At 40.3% G+C, this 14,116-nt stretch overlaps 2 protein-coding genes across 11 annotated transcripts; one reads left to right on the forward strand and one right to left on the reverse strand.

The window, feature by feature from the left end:
• Positions 1-164: 164 nt before the first annotated feature.
• LOC17895598 (pre-mRNA-processing-splicing factor 8A) lies at positions 165-9,993 on the reverse strand. Its single transcript, XM_006300314.2, has 24 exons — positions 9,512-9,993; positions 9,266-9,389; positions 9,090-9,182; positions 8,605-8,995; positions 8,025-8,511; positions 7,140-7,930; positions 6,777-7,045; positions 6,362-6,676; positions 5,966-6,270; positions 5,425-5,879; positions 5,217-5,343; positions 4,861-5,102; positions 4,645-4,768; positions 4,253-4,550; positions 3,802-4,055; positions 3,076-3,692; positions 2,884-2,990; positions 2,546-2,800; positions 1,943-2,416; positions 1,593-1,754; positions 1,301-1,498; positions 932-1,210; positions 615-857; positions 165-522 (listed from the first exon to the last, which is right to left on the reverse strand). Exons 1-24 carry the CDS (start codon positions 9,793-9,795, stop codon positions 331-333), a joined length of 7,086 nt encoding a protein of 2,361 aa, XP_006300376.1. The 5' UTR covers positions 9,796-9,993; the 3' UTR covers positions 165-330.
• A 306-nt stretch (positions 9,994-10,299) lies between these two features.
• Positions 10,300-12,910, forward strand: LOC17896455. 10 transcript variants are annotated; one of them, XR_002835038.1, is made up of 6 exons: positions 10,300-10,568; positions 10,814-10,916; positions 11,006-11,105; positions 11,194-11,276; positions 11,345-12,411; positions 12,496-12,862. XR_002835038.1 is itself a non-coding variant. In XM_023787745.1 (6 exons), the coding sequence occupies exons 1-5, from the start codon at positions 10,382-10,384 to the stop codon at positions 11,595-11,597; spliced, it is 726 nt and encodes a 241-aa protein (XP_023643513.1). In that variant the 5' UTR covers positions 10,300-10,381; the 3' UTR covers positions 11,598-11,601; positions 11,773-12,910. The 10 variants fall into 10 exon arrangements, 9 of the variants coding, with proteins under 9 accessions (XP_023643513.1, XP_023643512.1, XP_023643514.1 ...); XM_023787745.1 differs by having other exon boundaries at positions 11,345-11,601; positions 11,773-12,910; XM_023787744.1 differs by having other exon boundaries at positions 11,345-11,601; positions 11,843-12,910.
• Positions 12,911-14,116: the final 1,206 nt, after the last annotated feature.

The following is a 14,116-nucleotide window of genomic DNA, read 5'->3' on the forward strand; positions in this document are numbered from 1 at the left end:
CAGTTACAAGAGAGTATCTAATCTAGAACATTTGGCTTTAGTTCTATATGGGAAAGAGAAACCTATGAAAGTTTACAAATTACAATTGTCATTTTATTTACACGTACTAGTGATTGCATCAGATGTACCCATTAGATCCTTTTTTTTTTTGGAACTATTAGATATTAAATCGTAACTTTTTTTTAAAGATTTAGGGGCGTACGTTATCATCTATCTCAGTAACGCAAAACACATCTAAACTCGGTCCCTGATTTGCATACAAACATCTTACAAGTTTCTATTGCAAAATAACAGCCGAAAAGGAGAGTGTTACACACAAGTAAGCCAGGCTTAAGTAAACGTGTCCTCACGATCTCCCTCCACAATGTCAGCCTCCTCCATGTTGCTGAACTCCAAGAAATGAGTGGGCCGATGCTCCTCGTGATAGTACTCCTTTGGGGAGCCGAGTTTGACACTGTATTTCATGCTCACCGTGTGCTTCACTCCCATGAAGTTGTAGTTCCAAGGACCATTCTCAGGAACCTATCACAACAACAAGTTACAAAAATCAGTTTTCAATGGTTTATAAAAACCATCCAAAGGACATAAGCAGAACTTGGAACTGTGTTTCTTACCATGTAAAACCCGAGGAACCTGTCACTCAACAACATCTGAACCTTTTCATAATGGGTGGGTAGGTAACCATGAGGATTGCTGCCTGTGTCCTTGTTAAGCCGCCCCCATTCATATCCAGTTTGGGTCAACTTATATGACGTCAAAGAGCAGGAGCCTGGAGTGAAACTGCAGGTCAAAATGATGCATTTTTCTCCATCCCATTGCTTGTTGTTCTCCAGAATACGCGAATGAGAGGTTACATCCTGTCATAGCAAATATCAGTTAGCAATGGGGTTTTAAAAAGGCTGATATTCAGGTATATCTAATGTAAATATACCTGTGGTGACAGCTGAGGCAGCTCGTTAGGCTGTGTGTGCAACCATCCCAAGGGCTCAAGATCATTTAGGAAGTCATGCTCAGGAAGAGAAGATGGCAGGTGAACTTGTTGATGACTTCCCCACTGTGGCACCATCACAACACAACGGATTTCCTTCACTTGGGGATTATCCGGGGGACTAATACCATACAAATATCCAGCAATTTGAGTACGAAGATCCGCTACACATATGAACTTCTTCAAAATGTTCTTTGGCATGATGTAGGTGTATCCCGTTTCCTGTGAACAACAAGAAATAATGTTTAAGGGTGACACCTGAAAGTCTTTTAATTTATTGACAAAGTGAATTAGAGTGATTTGGATTCTAACCTTTATGTCATCTGAATTCACATATATGTGATTGACTCTGAGGTAAAGGTTAGTAGCTGATATTGCACGTACACGCCAATCTGTTTTGGAACCGAATGCAGATTGCTCATAAGGGCTCGTGGTGGTGACAATGAGCTCATCACCATGAACATTCGTAGTTCTTGTTGTGACTGCAGTAAGCTGGCTGGCTTCCTTTGCCTGCAAATAGGATATATATTTAAAGTTAACAACATATGTAATCTCTCATTGTTTGTTTGTTTGAACACTTGATAGAAGTAGCAGTTAAAAATACCTGTTTCTCAATCTCAGCTATCTGTTGCCTCTGTTGAGAGGGTGGAGTAATCTCAGCACCAAGAATAATATCTCTGATCTCTGATTGTGTCAAAGCTGAGGTATTCACATTGTTCTTCTTTGCGTAGTCAGAGAGGATAAGATCTCTAAGTGCTACCTCCACCTGAATTTAAGATAATCGTGAATAAGGAAGAACTATATAATATAAACAAAGACAAGTGTAAAAGCATTATATAATATAATACACTAGCAAGCAGAAAACAGCATATACAGAGGGATACTATCAAACAAAACAATATAGCAAGAAACAAATTAAATGAAAAAGTACTGGGAAAGTGGCAGAAGAGTTACCTTCATCCATTGATCATCAGTGAGAGAGGGCCAGATGTGATGTGGCTCAGTGACAACAGACTTGTCAGGCTTCAACAACATCTTAGCCTTCTCATTATTCACGTGAAGCGCACGTAGGATCAAAATAAGTCTTGAAAAAGCAGTATACGAAGAAATACTCTTCAACCAATCATCGTATATATTAAACAAGACCATCTGCGGTTCTGTGGCCTTCAAAATCAGGTCACCAAATTTCTCTATCTTTAGGCAGGCCTGGAATGGAAGCTGCAGCTCGCTTCCCTTGATAACAATATTAGGGAAATCCAGCAAGTGAACCTCAAGGGGATCCAACATTCCTTTCCGCGTAACAATAATTTGTTTTGGCTGTTCTTCAACAGGGAGAGATCGCACAAGTGCAGCAACCTCTTCAGCAGTTTTCCATTTTGCTAGCTGGCCAAGACGCTTTTGACCAGCCCAAACGCTTGTATGGATAACCTAGAGGACAAAAAGAACTCAGTTACTTGAGATCCCACAGCATGTGATAAGAGTTAAACAGAAGTAGTAGTTTTGTGGAATAAAATATATGCCTGTTCTTAATGTAAAGTGTGGGAGAGGAAAAAATACCTTCAGGAACAGTTGCCCAGTTCTTGGATTGAAAATGAAAATCGCACCATTGATTGGCTTCGTCGTTAAATTTCCTTCAAATGTCTTGTGAATCGTGACACGATAAACATTCGTATCATCAACAAACCATATAATTTGATTGCTGAATATTTCACCATAGTTTTGAGATGACAAATATGGCTCTGTAGGCTCAGACGAGTATAACTGCAAACCCTTCCTTATCCTCTCTCTCAGAACATATAGAGCCGGATTTGACTGCAATATGTAAACTTTAACGATAAGTCACATATCTAAACAAAATGAGTCCTGCAAAAGACACCAAAAAAAAATTCTAGTACCTTCATGATCTTGTTCATTGCTTGAGCAAGAAGAGGTTTTGAACCTGGGAACCAATTACCAAAGGCAGAATGCAAGTTGTATGCCAGATCAAGCCCAATCATTACACCTGCACGGATTTTGTAAGAAGTTAGTACATGCTGCAGAAAAGCAAAGACTAGCAAAACAAAACAAAATGGAAAAGTAATAAATACCTGTTGGAGATGGATAGATAGACATGTTATCAGTTGTATAATCCATGAATTTGGCCCTGGTATAACGCTCAATATCATGGGAGTCATAATCTCCCCATCGAAGTTGCACATCTATCCAATATTTGTTACTAGCTTTCTGGTCGAACATATCCTTAGACTCAGCAACCAGACTAGGTTTAGACATTGGCCATTTATGAGCAGCAAAGAGAAGAACATCAGCACAAGAGCTGTTCATCTTATAACTCTTCCTTGGATGAATTGTCTCCTTCTGCACAGTTTCTATTTCCAAAGCGTCCAACTCTTGGTCCAATACTTGGCAAAGATCCATAACAACACTTTCATGGATCTTCTGCCACAGATGGGCACGGAAAATTTGGATCAAAGATATCTTAAGTGTCGGAATCTTTCCATGCATAAATATTCCTGTCAGATCCAACTGCACTTGGAAACCCACATAGACATTGGCTCGATTAATTGTTGGCGACCACCAAAGTGTGAATCTTCTATTTGGAATCTGGTTCAGACCAGACCTCTGCGCATTAGTCAACTTCTTATATTTCATCGACTCCTCAAAACCAGATGCCTTCTCCCAGAAAAGACCCTCCCATGTAGGGAAACTGAGTTCATGTAAAGTATGAAAAAGTTAGCAACAGCTGTGAGAAACTGGACATCATATGCTATTATGAAGCAAAGCTCATAATATTAAGGAGAAATGAAAAGACTTACTATGTCCCCTTGAATAACGTGTGCTCAAGAATACCCTCAACACCTCCAAGTGCTTGGATGACATCAGTGCGGTAATTGTTCAAGTTCCACAACTTCCCATCATGCCTCTGGTGTGTCCACCAGAAAGGATTTTGTTTAAGGACTTGGTACTGCTTAAAGTCGGTCCGAACCCTCCAACCTTTATCATACGCCAATGTGTGCCTATCCTTCTGAAACAGTGTATTGATACGAGGAATTCCCCTATCCCAAGAATCCTGTCATAATTTAAATACATGAGTTATTATTCTCTGCTCAATAATCAGACATTTAGAAGCAAATAAAAAATCAAAATAATACTTGTGCTTCGACCCTAATAGACTACTTCCAAGACTACAAAAAAAAAAAGCAATCTATCACGCCTAATATCCCTCTAGAAATTTGGCATTAACAGATACACTAGTATGATACTTACTTCCAGATCTTCCAGTGTAAGACGCCTATTTTGGGCCTGCGCTTCCTGCCTCTTTAAAGCATATTCTGCCCACACCCGCTGTGAATCAATAAACTCACTTTCCCATGGCTGTATGTAACGGTAAAGATTTGGTATAAGCTGATCTTCCTCGTGGCTCATTCCACTCCTAAAGTGGGTTACACCAACATCTGTCTGCTTGCTGTACCGAAGGTCACTTTGTGGGATCAATATATGACCCATTGACAACATTCCAAGCCCACCAATTTCCTTCGGAGTGTAGAAGATAACAGGAGGAAATCTGCCAATGAGGAAGTAGCAAAATCAGGTTACAGAAACTAAACACACAGCTCTGCTGTGTCAAACATAAATTAAATAAGATGGTTTTTACTCACCGACTAGGCATCTTTGAGTTCAACCCAATCTTAATCCTTGTTTGGATTTTATTCTCACACTTGACCAGTAGATCCAAGAGCTCTTGCGTGTGCACGGTGGCTTCGCGGAAGTAAGTCATGAGACCTGTTAATAAAAGCATATGTGATCAGTTTCATGCTAAACCACACATCATAAAAAGCTAAGAATGGTGCCAAAAATGACTACTAGGATTATACCAATTAGAGCTGTATTCCATTTGTTGACGATCTTGGTAAAGGTTGTTGATCCTGATGACATAAGGATCTGCCTCACCCGATTCTCAAACACCTTCATATGTTCATCGTCAACCCGCAGAAAAGCTACTGCAGTCCTCTCCTTGGTCTGTTCATTTTGCAGATTCCAAACACCATCCTTTGTGTTGCTGAAAGCTTCTTGGGTCATCCTGATTTTTGGGAGTATGCGGACTTCAAATCCACACCTGCAGGCATGATGAGTAAGAGTCACTGATGTCAGTAGCAAACTACAGTCTAAACGAAGGTCTAGCACTAACAAGCAACAACAAATGTACTAAATGGTCATATAAAAGTCTTACATGCTAAAGAGCAGGTTAGGATTATCCTTGCTATAAACAGAGACAAAGCCATTCTCCCATTCCAAAGTTGTGATGCTCCGAGGAAGACGGTTCTTCATGTCCCAAAAGACACTTCTGCCAAGATTGACTGAAAGAGGAAAAATATATGAGACACACATGTTATGCATAAATAATAGTCAGTCGGATTATATATAAAGAAAGAACATACCATCATGTTTCATCAACCTCATCCTCGCATCTCTTGGCCAGCACTTCTTATTGTTGTATCCCACCATATTTTCATTGTTGGGATCAGGATGCTCCGTAAGATACCGCTGAATAAGATCCCGAGCCTCTTCATGGGAAAATTTAAACATGATATGAACTTTGTCTATATACCGAGAATAGAGTCTTATGGGATGGCGTGTCTCCACTTTTGTATCCCAAAACGTCATAAACTCGTTAGGCATTTGAGGTGGTCCAGCAATTTCACTCGCTCGAGTCAAACCAAGAAGCAAAAGATCAAGCAAAAGACCATAAAACTGCACAACAAACGATGCAAACTGGAGTCCCCTAATGAGACCATACGAGTTAGTATGGCTCATATCCTTGTAAGACAGGACCACATTATTCTTGGCAGACACATAGTCTGCGATATTGTGGTCAAGAACCAAACGAAGAAGCCTGTAAGAAACAACACAAAATAATTATTACTCCAGGAAGTAGTGCCTCAGTGTTTATAATGAATAAAGCATTAATGAGATAGGTACCTGTTCAACATTGTCAAATCGATCTTCTCAAAGAATTTTTCGAACTTAGTTTGGAGCATCACCACACACTGCCCATCACCTGTGTCCCATATGCCTTGCAAATTGTTGATACCTTGACACCACTTATAAACCAGAAGTGGGGGAGGCTCTGAGTCTGCTGGCTTAATCCAGTTTGGAAACAAGTGGCGCTTGTCCCCTTCGTACCACAAGTATTGATCAAGATAGGCATCGGTAATTTTCTCAAGAGGCTCTATTTCATAAACTGGAATCAAGTAGCTATATAGATCCATAAACTCTATGCCAACCTGCAGACAAAACGTATTCATCATTACTTTACTACGGTGACATTGAAGACCTATGTCAATCCATTGCTTCAATATAGAGTGAAAAGTTTACCTCTTTAAAGCCACGTTGGGTGAGAAGATGACGTTTTATTCGTGATAGAGCTTCATGAGGATTGTCATAAGCTTGTTCAATTAGACCGAGCTCTTCTCGCTGCTGCTGGTTCAACCTCACAGCTACACTATATGATTCCTTCAGTCTCTCAAGGGCAAGGATGAGCAACTTTGTGTCATGTTTGTAAGACAATGGAGGAAATGGAATCGGAGAAAATTTCCTTGACTCCAACCAATGTACAGTTGTAGTATAAATTGCAAGTGCTTCTTCTGGAGTGACATACGGACCATCTTTCAGGTAATTGTGCTGTCGTTCCTGTAATAGTTTTACAAGGATAATGAATTAGTATATAAAGTCATTTCATAAAATGTTGTTTAAACAAAAATGATAAATTCATTAAGACAATAAAACAGACCTGTTCTGCCTTTAGCCAAAGACGAGTCAACCTTCCAAGATTCTTTCTACAAACTGTCTTATCAACAGTAGCCCCTCTTCGGATACGCTCACGATTATAGTGAGCAACATTCGTCCACCAATCAGCCTTTGACTTGACATAACGGAGGATCATATTCTCGATTGGAACAGGTAAACCAGGGACCTTCCATGGGATATTAGCTTTCCAGCACCGCCATGCCTCACTAAGGTGCTGCAATATAGTCCGCGCTTTATTTTGCTTGATACCCTCTGCACATTAGCGGAAAATGTTAACGATAGAATAAAGCAAAACAATTCCATTGTTGATAAACACAAGGAAAAACAAGTTTCTAAGAATGGAAACCTGGCATGGCATCAAGGACGTCATGCATGACAGCAGCTCGAAGTTCCAAATCAAAATGACTTTCCACTCTCTGTTTTGTGACTGTTTTGGCCACTCCTTTTGAATGACGCCCCTCAAATTGACGTGCAAGAAGATTCCCTAGCCATCTTTCAAGAAGAGGAACTATTCCCCGAAGGAAAAACAACCATACCCTCCACATTGGAGCCCAAAACCCACACCCTGGACCCTTACCCACAGGACCAGTATTGAAACGGTAATATATCAAGTGCTTTAAATCCTTGCACATCCTAATCTGCCTCATCAGTCTGTATTTATAACGATACATACCCGTCAACTGGCCAACATGAGAGAAAATATATTGCAGACCATCAGCCAATTGGAAGGCATCAACATTACCAAGTCGGAATTGGACATTTGCATCAACTACAAGTTTTGTCAGACGGAGGATCTCACGGCAGAGATGGAAAGCGTTCCCAAAACGTGACTTCTTACGCTCTTTGGTGGTCAAAGTTTTCACAGGCTTGAGGTTGAAGTTGTAGTCAAGATGCAGGTAGTTCAAATTCTTTCTGTGAATTAATAGATTCAGCATATTATACCCCTGCCGACAGACTTGCAGACCCACTTCAACCCAATCCAGTTCGGTACTTTGGAAAAATTTTGTAGCTGCAAGAGATCGAAACAAGTGCTTCTTCTTCTGAGCTTTAGGTGGTCGATGGTGCAACTCATTCAGAACATAGCATTTCAATAGCTTTTGGTAACTAACCCGAACTTTAACCGGATAGGCTGGAGGACTGCAATTAATGAGTTCACAAAATGTATTAGGACACTCACAAGTAAATTTCAAAAGGCAAAGAGACCCAAAGTAGAACAAAGCAAATAGCTTACCAGTGCTCCTTGAACCACTCTGACACCAAGGGAATATCTTCTGACCGACGTGTTCTTCCAGACCTCATATTGAAAGGTCGTGGGGCAAACAACAATGAAATGCCAGCAGCTGTAGTGTCAGTGTAGAGTTGAGTATCTTTTAGCAAAGGTTCCACGCCTTCTGGTAAGGCAAAGTCATCCTCATCATCGTCCTCAAAAACCTTCCTTTCACGCTTTTCCTTGTTAGTGTTGCTTATCGGGTGAATTAACGGATCATAATAAAATGCAGGAAGATCAGGATCCTCGGTCTTGATATACATAACCATAGGACTGTGATACACACAGAGTTTGACTTTCCTGGGCCGATTATTGTAGAGATGGGGAAAAGCTATTCTGTACTCAGTTCGCAGAGGGGAACGAATGATAAGCTTGTTGATGTCATTAAACTCATTCCAGTCTTCATCTCCTTTCTCCATATCACGGTACAAAGGTTCAAACTTAGGTCCGCCTGGAAAAGATTACCAGAATGCATTAGAAAAGAACAAAGGAAACGGATCTGCAGAGAAAAAAATAACTGGAGCATAGAAGGAAAAGAGCGTACCAGGTATGCACATGTTCAGAGCCTTTGCTGTGAAGAAAGATGGCATGTCAAACAAGTAGAAGTAGTTGCGATCAATCAAATCAGACAGCAACTGGCCTGCAAGCCTGTGAAGGGTTGCCATAATTGGAAGTGAGAGGTTCCACCTCCGGTAACTGGGACCATTAATCAGTTTTGTTTTAACTAGGGGCTTGTGGTCGTAAAACCAAGTGTATACAGCAGAATCTTCTTCCTCATCCAGCTCCAACTGAATTGGCTCAAGAGGATCCACGTCCAACAAGTTGTCTGCATAGTCTAGTGGAGGCTCCTCATCATCAAATGGTGGAAACCGCATTCTCTTGAAATGACGACGATCCCTCTTCTCCCTTCGCATCATAATCCACATAGTACCCCACTGCACGACCAGAATGGAATAAGCATCACTCAAAAGCATGAATCAACGCACAGAAGAAACAAAAAAAAAAAAAAGAGCGAGACTAATCACCCACCTGAGCCATGTAAATAGGTTCCACGACCCATGGTATCTCGTTCACAAATGTAATAGCTCCAGTGATGTGGTACAAAACCTTTACGTCTCGAACCTGAAAAAAAATGGGGATTTAGATAAATGAATAGACGACGAGAATAGCTGGAGAAACAACTTAAAGGTAAAAAAGAAAATAACCTGCTCCCAAGGCATAGGCATATTCTCCAAGAGCTTGAAAACAGCGTGCGGAACGAACTTAAGGGCTCCAAGGTATACACGTTTGTCGTGACGGAATTTCTTGGATGACATATCACCATGATCCCTGAAGAAAGAAAGGAAGAAATCGCAGTTTCAGTGACTCAATCCAAGTAAATCCTAACCAAATCATAGAAATCTTGGAGCCTAGGGAACTGGATTTCGAAATCGTAGAGAAAGAAAACTCGCCTGATGATTTTCCTGACGTGCTCCGGTGGCATGTCCTCCTTCTGAGTTTCCACGAATCCAAACTTCCTCTTGTCGCCGTAGCGTTTCGAATTAAGCTGCATCCATTTTCTGGCCTTCTCCTCAAGCTTGGCCTCCGCCTCCTCAGGAGTAGGCTCCGCCGAAGGGGTCGGATTAGAAGAAGGCGGGGGAAGCGCCGTGTAAGAAGGATGTGCAGCGGGAGGTGGAGGCATCATGGAGCCACCGGTACCAGGAGGAGCTAAGGGCGTACCATCGTTGTTCCACATAGCTTAGGGCTCGAAATCGAAACGCCGGGAAGTAGTCGCGGAGGAAGAAACCCTAAATCCACCGCGCCAGAGTCGATCTCTTTTTACGATGCGAAGAACTAGTGAGCTTAATCGAGTAAAGAAAAACCCTAAAACATTTTCTGGTGGGTCGCTTCTTTTTTTTTTTTGTTTCTTTTTCCTCGTTCGGCCTTAAAATATATCGGCACTCGGAGAGGAGGTATGTAGTTTTTTACATAAACAAAATTTAACATTAATACAGGGAAAAACAAAAAAATCAGGCGGTGTCGAACAGATGCTTAGGCGGTTATCCAAACTCGCTTAATGGACTAGAGTCACTGATAATCGAATCAAGTTAATGGGCCTTTGGTTATGAGCGTTGGGCCGTGATTCATGTGCCCATAGATCACAATTTTATTTACTTTTTGGCATTTATCGGGGAACTATATAGAGAGATAATAGAATGCAGGAAACTGCGTTTTCCCGTAAAACAAACAAACAAACAAACTCTTCCCGATTCCGGCGACTCTGAAACGACACCTGAAGAGCAGAAACTTGTCAGTAGTCAGTGGCGGTGGGAGAAGCGGCAATGCGAGAGGAACATAACCCAGGTCGTCGAAGTGGAGGACTGAGGTCGTTGATAGAGCCACGCTTCTTGTCATCGTTTGCTTTAAACGACGGTGGTTCGATTTCTGGACGGAGATCTTCCTACCTGAAACTTCCTCCTCAGGGTCGTATCAAGCTTTCCGTCGTTAAGCTCAACGGTTCCCTTTTCGGTACGATTTTGCTTCTCCAGTTTCGATTGCAGAGTCAAGTAGTTTAGTTTCTCTCTGTGCTTTGCTTACATAAATCGTTAGAGAAAAACCTCAGATAGTTGGTGATACCCTAATGGTTTCTATTGTGAGTCTGGAATTTGTTGTTGCGGTTTGAAATTTGAAATCATTGTTGGATAGACCTACAGTCTAATTTCGGCTTCGTAGAGTGATTTCTCAACAAGTGAAATCGGTTTCCAACGATTCAGCAGATGTGGAAGTCGCAAAGGATTGCTCCGTGGCAGAGCTCAAAAGAGCTGTGGAGCAAGTATTCAACATTTCTCCCCTGGAAGGTCACGGCAGGATTTCATGGTACATCTCATCAGTGTATATGAAACTTGGAGATTCTCACTCCTTAAAAGCTATCTGATGCAGTCCTTCACTTTGCTCTTCGCCTACAGGTCCCACGTCTGGGGTCATTTTTGCTTGTGTTATCGCGACCAGAGATTACTCAATGACAAAAGTAGCATCCGTTATCTCGGTCTCAATGATGGTGATCAAGTTCGTATTTCTCCCTCTCACTTGTATATATAAGACTCCTCCTATGCAGCATCCATTTTCACTGAGATCCCTTTCACTCTAATTTCAGTTACATTTTGTAAGGCATTTGTCGATAGACCACTCTCCTATGAACAAAAGATCCAAGAGCCTGAGTTGCAAGCGCTACCTTGAGTAAGTAACAATCTGCCCTTGCCGTCTCTTCTATTCAGTGCTCTGCTTAAGAAAGCCATTTATGGTAGGTTGGAAGGGGATTCCAACGCCAACAAAATCCAAATACAAAGCCAAAACCAGAACGGTGTAGAGGATGTAGCTGAGAAGTGTTATCCAGGAGCACAAGACGAGTTACCGGCAGCAGAATTCAGACTAGCGAACCTAATTAAAGGATGGTTGCCCTATGCTGGACGTTGGGGTGTGTCCAGAGCAGGAAATGAGAGTCGCAGTGGTCCTTCCAGATTTTCTTTGAAGCATTACGGTGGCAGGCCCAAGATGTAAAACTGTAAGTCACAACCTCTTCTTCTCTCCCCTTTTCAATTTCCTCCTTTCTTTCAGTGATCTGTCCAGGATTGTATCAAAATATCCATAGTTTTTTACGATTTTCATATCTATAATTTTTCTTCATGCATTATGAAAGCTGAAACAAGGTGCGTTTTTATTCGCGTATTTTCAGTTTAGAACACTCTAGTAAGATGAGCTGATTTGTAATACGACAATAATAAGTTGAGTATGTGTTAATTCAGAGTAACATGGCACGGTAAACCTTATTCAGGCTGAAAATGGTTTAACCTGTACTAGCAACCTACTGAGCCCGATAATTGGCGTCACCATTTTGCTGGCCAAACCTAAGTTCCAACCAAGAATCTAAGAATGACCCCCGCCCCTCCACTAGCGTATGATCATCTGTTTTTGCCTTGTTATGTAAATAATCTGTCAATCGTTGTCATATTTGCATGCTTCTATTTGTATGAAGTTAACTTACTGACAATCTGGATTCAATGGGTGCCATGGTTCACATGATTTTATGATTTTAAATGATTCTTCTTAGAAAGACGATTGAAACCTTCCTAGTATTTTATTTTTTTTATTTTTCAAGTTTGTACCACCAATGGACCAGAATCTCATTGAATTACTATTATATGTAAGCTAGTCAAGACTTTCACAAGTTGCTAGAAGCTTGAGAATATTGTTTCCTTATACATCTTGAGAAAGCGAAGAACCCACTCGTAGGGCATTGTCTTTTTGATATTATAAACACTCTTGGAGAAATTTGACTCTTAATGATCGGATAAATTTTTGGCCGAGAGTAAAGGTTTGTTCTTGTCTTCATAAAATAGTTTTCTGTTTTTTTTTTTTTGGATTTGGTTGATTGGCTGGTAAAGTAAAAAAAATGCAGAAATCGTGGAAGCAATTGCACAAGAAGAGAGCGAGTGTCAAACCATAGCAAGGCTCAGAAAGACTTTCATTCTCGATCTTTTCCTGCAATTTGTCATCCACGAAGAGTATACAACTCAATATAAAGTAATCTCTCCAAAGGCAGAGCCACTGAGGTTGTTACAGGTCAGGATTCTACTTTGTAAAGAAATAGGAATGAGGGATCGATGGATATCTGCTGGGACTAATCTCTCTCTTGCTGGGTCTAATCTAGTAATATTAAATGTGTAATAGTCTTATTGTCCTGCATGCACTGGACTGTAACATGAAAAGGTGAGAGGCATTGTGCAATATAAAAAGTTACACTATCTGCCAAGAGTTTTTTTAAAGAAAACGCAAGGAAGTGGGATCACTGATTGATTCCCATTTTGATTAGAGTTGTTGATGTCACTGTTAGAGGAGAGCACAGAGTCACATGGTCAAGTCCCTGTCTTTCCAACTTTTGAAAAACAAAAAAAAAAATGGAAAAAAATAGATGGAAGTAAGTGAAAGAGAGGAAGAGGAGATCTTGGGTAGTGATTGTCCTCCCAAGATTTGGTGTCCTTGTTTGTCTCTTTTGAAATGAACTGCACGAAAGATATTTGTGCGGTACACGCATTCTCTCTCTTTTTTTTTTGGCTCATATGATTTAAAGTGTTGTTTTATGTAAAACCAAAGATTAATACTGATGTCGTTGAAACCAATAATCCTTTCAAGATGTTGAAATAAACTGACCAAGTAGAGAAGATGGTTAGAAGTTTAGATGAAATCATAATGAAAAGCATAAGATATAGAGTACTATAGTTTTTTGGTTAAAAACCGACTAGTGGAGTGGAGAAAGGGTAAATAATCTGTTGATATTGGTTTTGAATATTGGACTATTCATTCATCTCTGTTGGTTGATATTTTGGTTCAACATTACATGAGCTAACTACTAGTAACTTAGAATCCGGAAATATCCAAAAGCTAGTCCAATTATAATATTATTTATGGAGCAGGAGCACTACTGTTACTATCCTGCTGCTCTCATTGTTCTAGTAATATACGAAGGATTATGGGACAGAAGTAGTGCTGAGCTTAAAGAAACGACAAACGGAATATCTAAACGAAATCCTAAACACACAATAGAATAATTCGGGTTAGAAGCGGCATAGATAGAGAGTGTGTGGGGGAATAAGATTGGTATCCTTCATCATAAACATTATTTGAAAAATTGGTATTATATCCTTTTTACTATACTAAGTTACTAACTAAAGCAATAACGAATGATTAGGGAAAAAAGGGGGATATAGGGAGTGGAGTGTGCGCAGGCGTGCGCTTCAACAGTCGAAATAGATGGCGGGGCACTACTCGTAAACGTCTTTTATTTTATTTTTTATTTTTATTAATAATCAAATCTCTCTAACGTTGAAAAGAGATATTCCAACGTTATTTATTTGGCTTTCGAAGAACTATATTCGTTTTATCCCCTTTCTTTTTTTCTCTGCTTCGTTTGTTTTACCCGCTCCCTACACTCTCCATCGATCCGGATTGGATTTGTCACAACAACTCAAAAACACTCAAATATATATATATATATATATATATATATATATATATTAAAA

The sequence above is a fragment of the Capsella rubella genome, unplaced genomic scaffold (assembly GCF_000375325.1).
Source record: "Capsella rubella cultivar Monte Gargano unplaced genomic scaffold, Caprub1_0 scaffold_2, whole genome shotgun sequence".
NCBI classification, from domain to species: domain Eukaryota; kingdom Viridiplantae; phylum Streptophyta; class Magnoliopsida; order Brassicales; family Brassicaceae; genus Capsella; species Capsella rubella.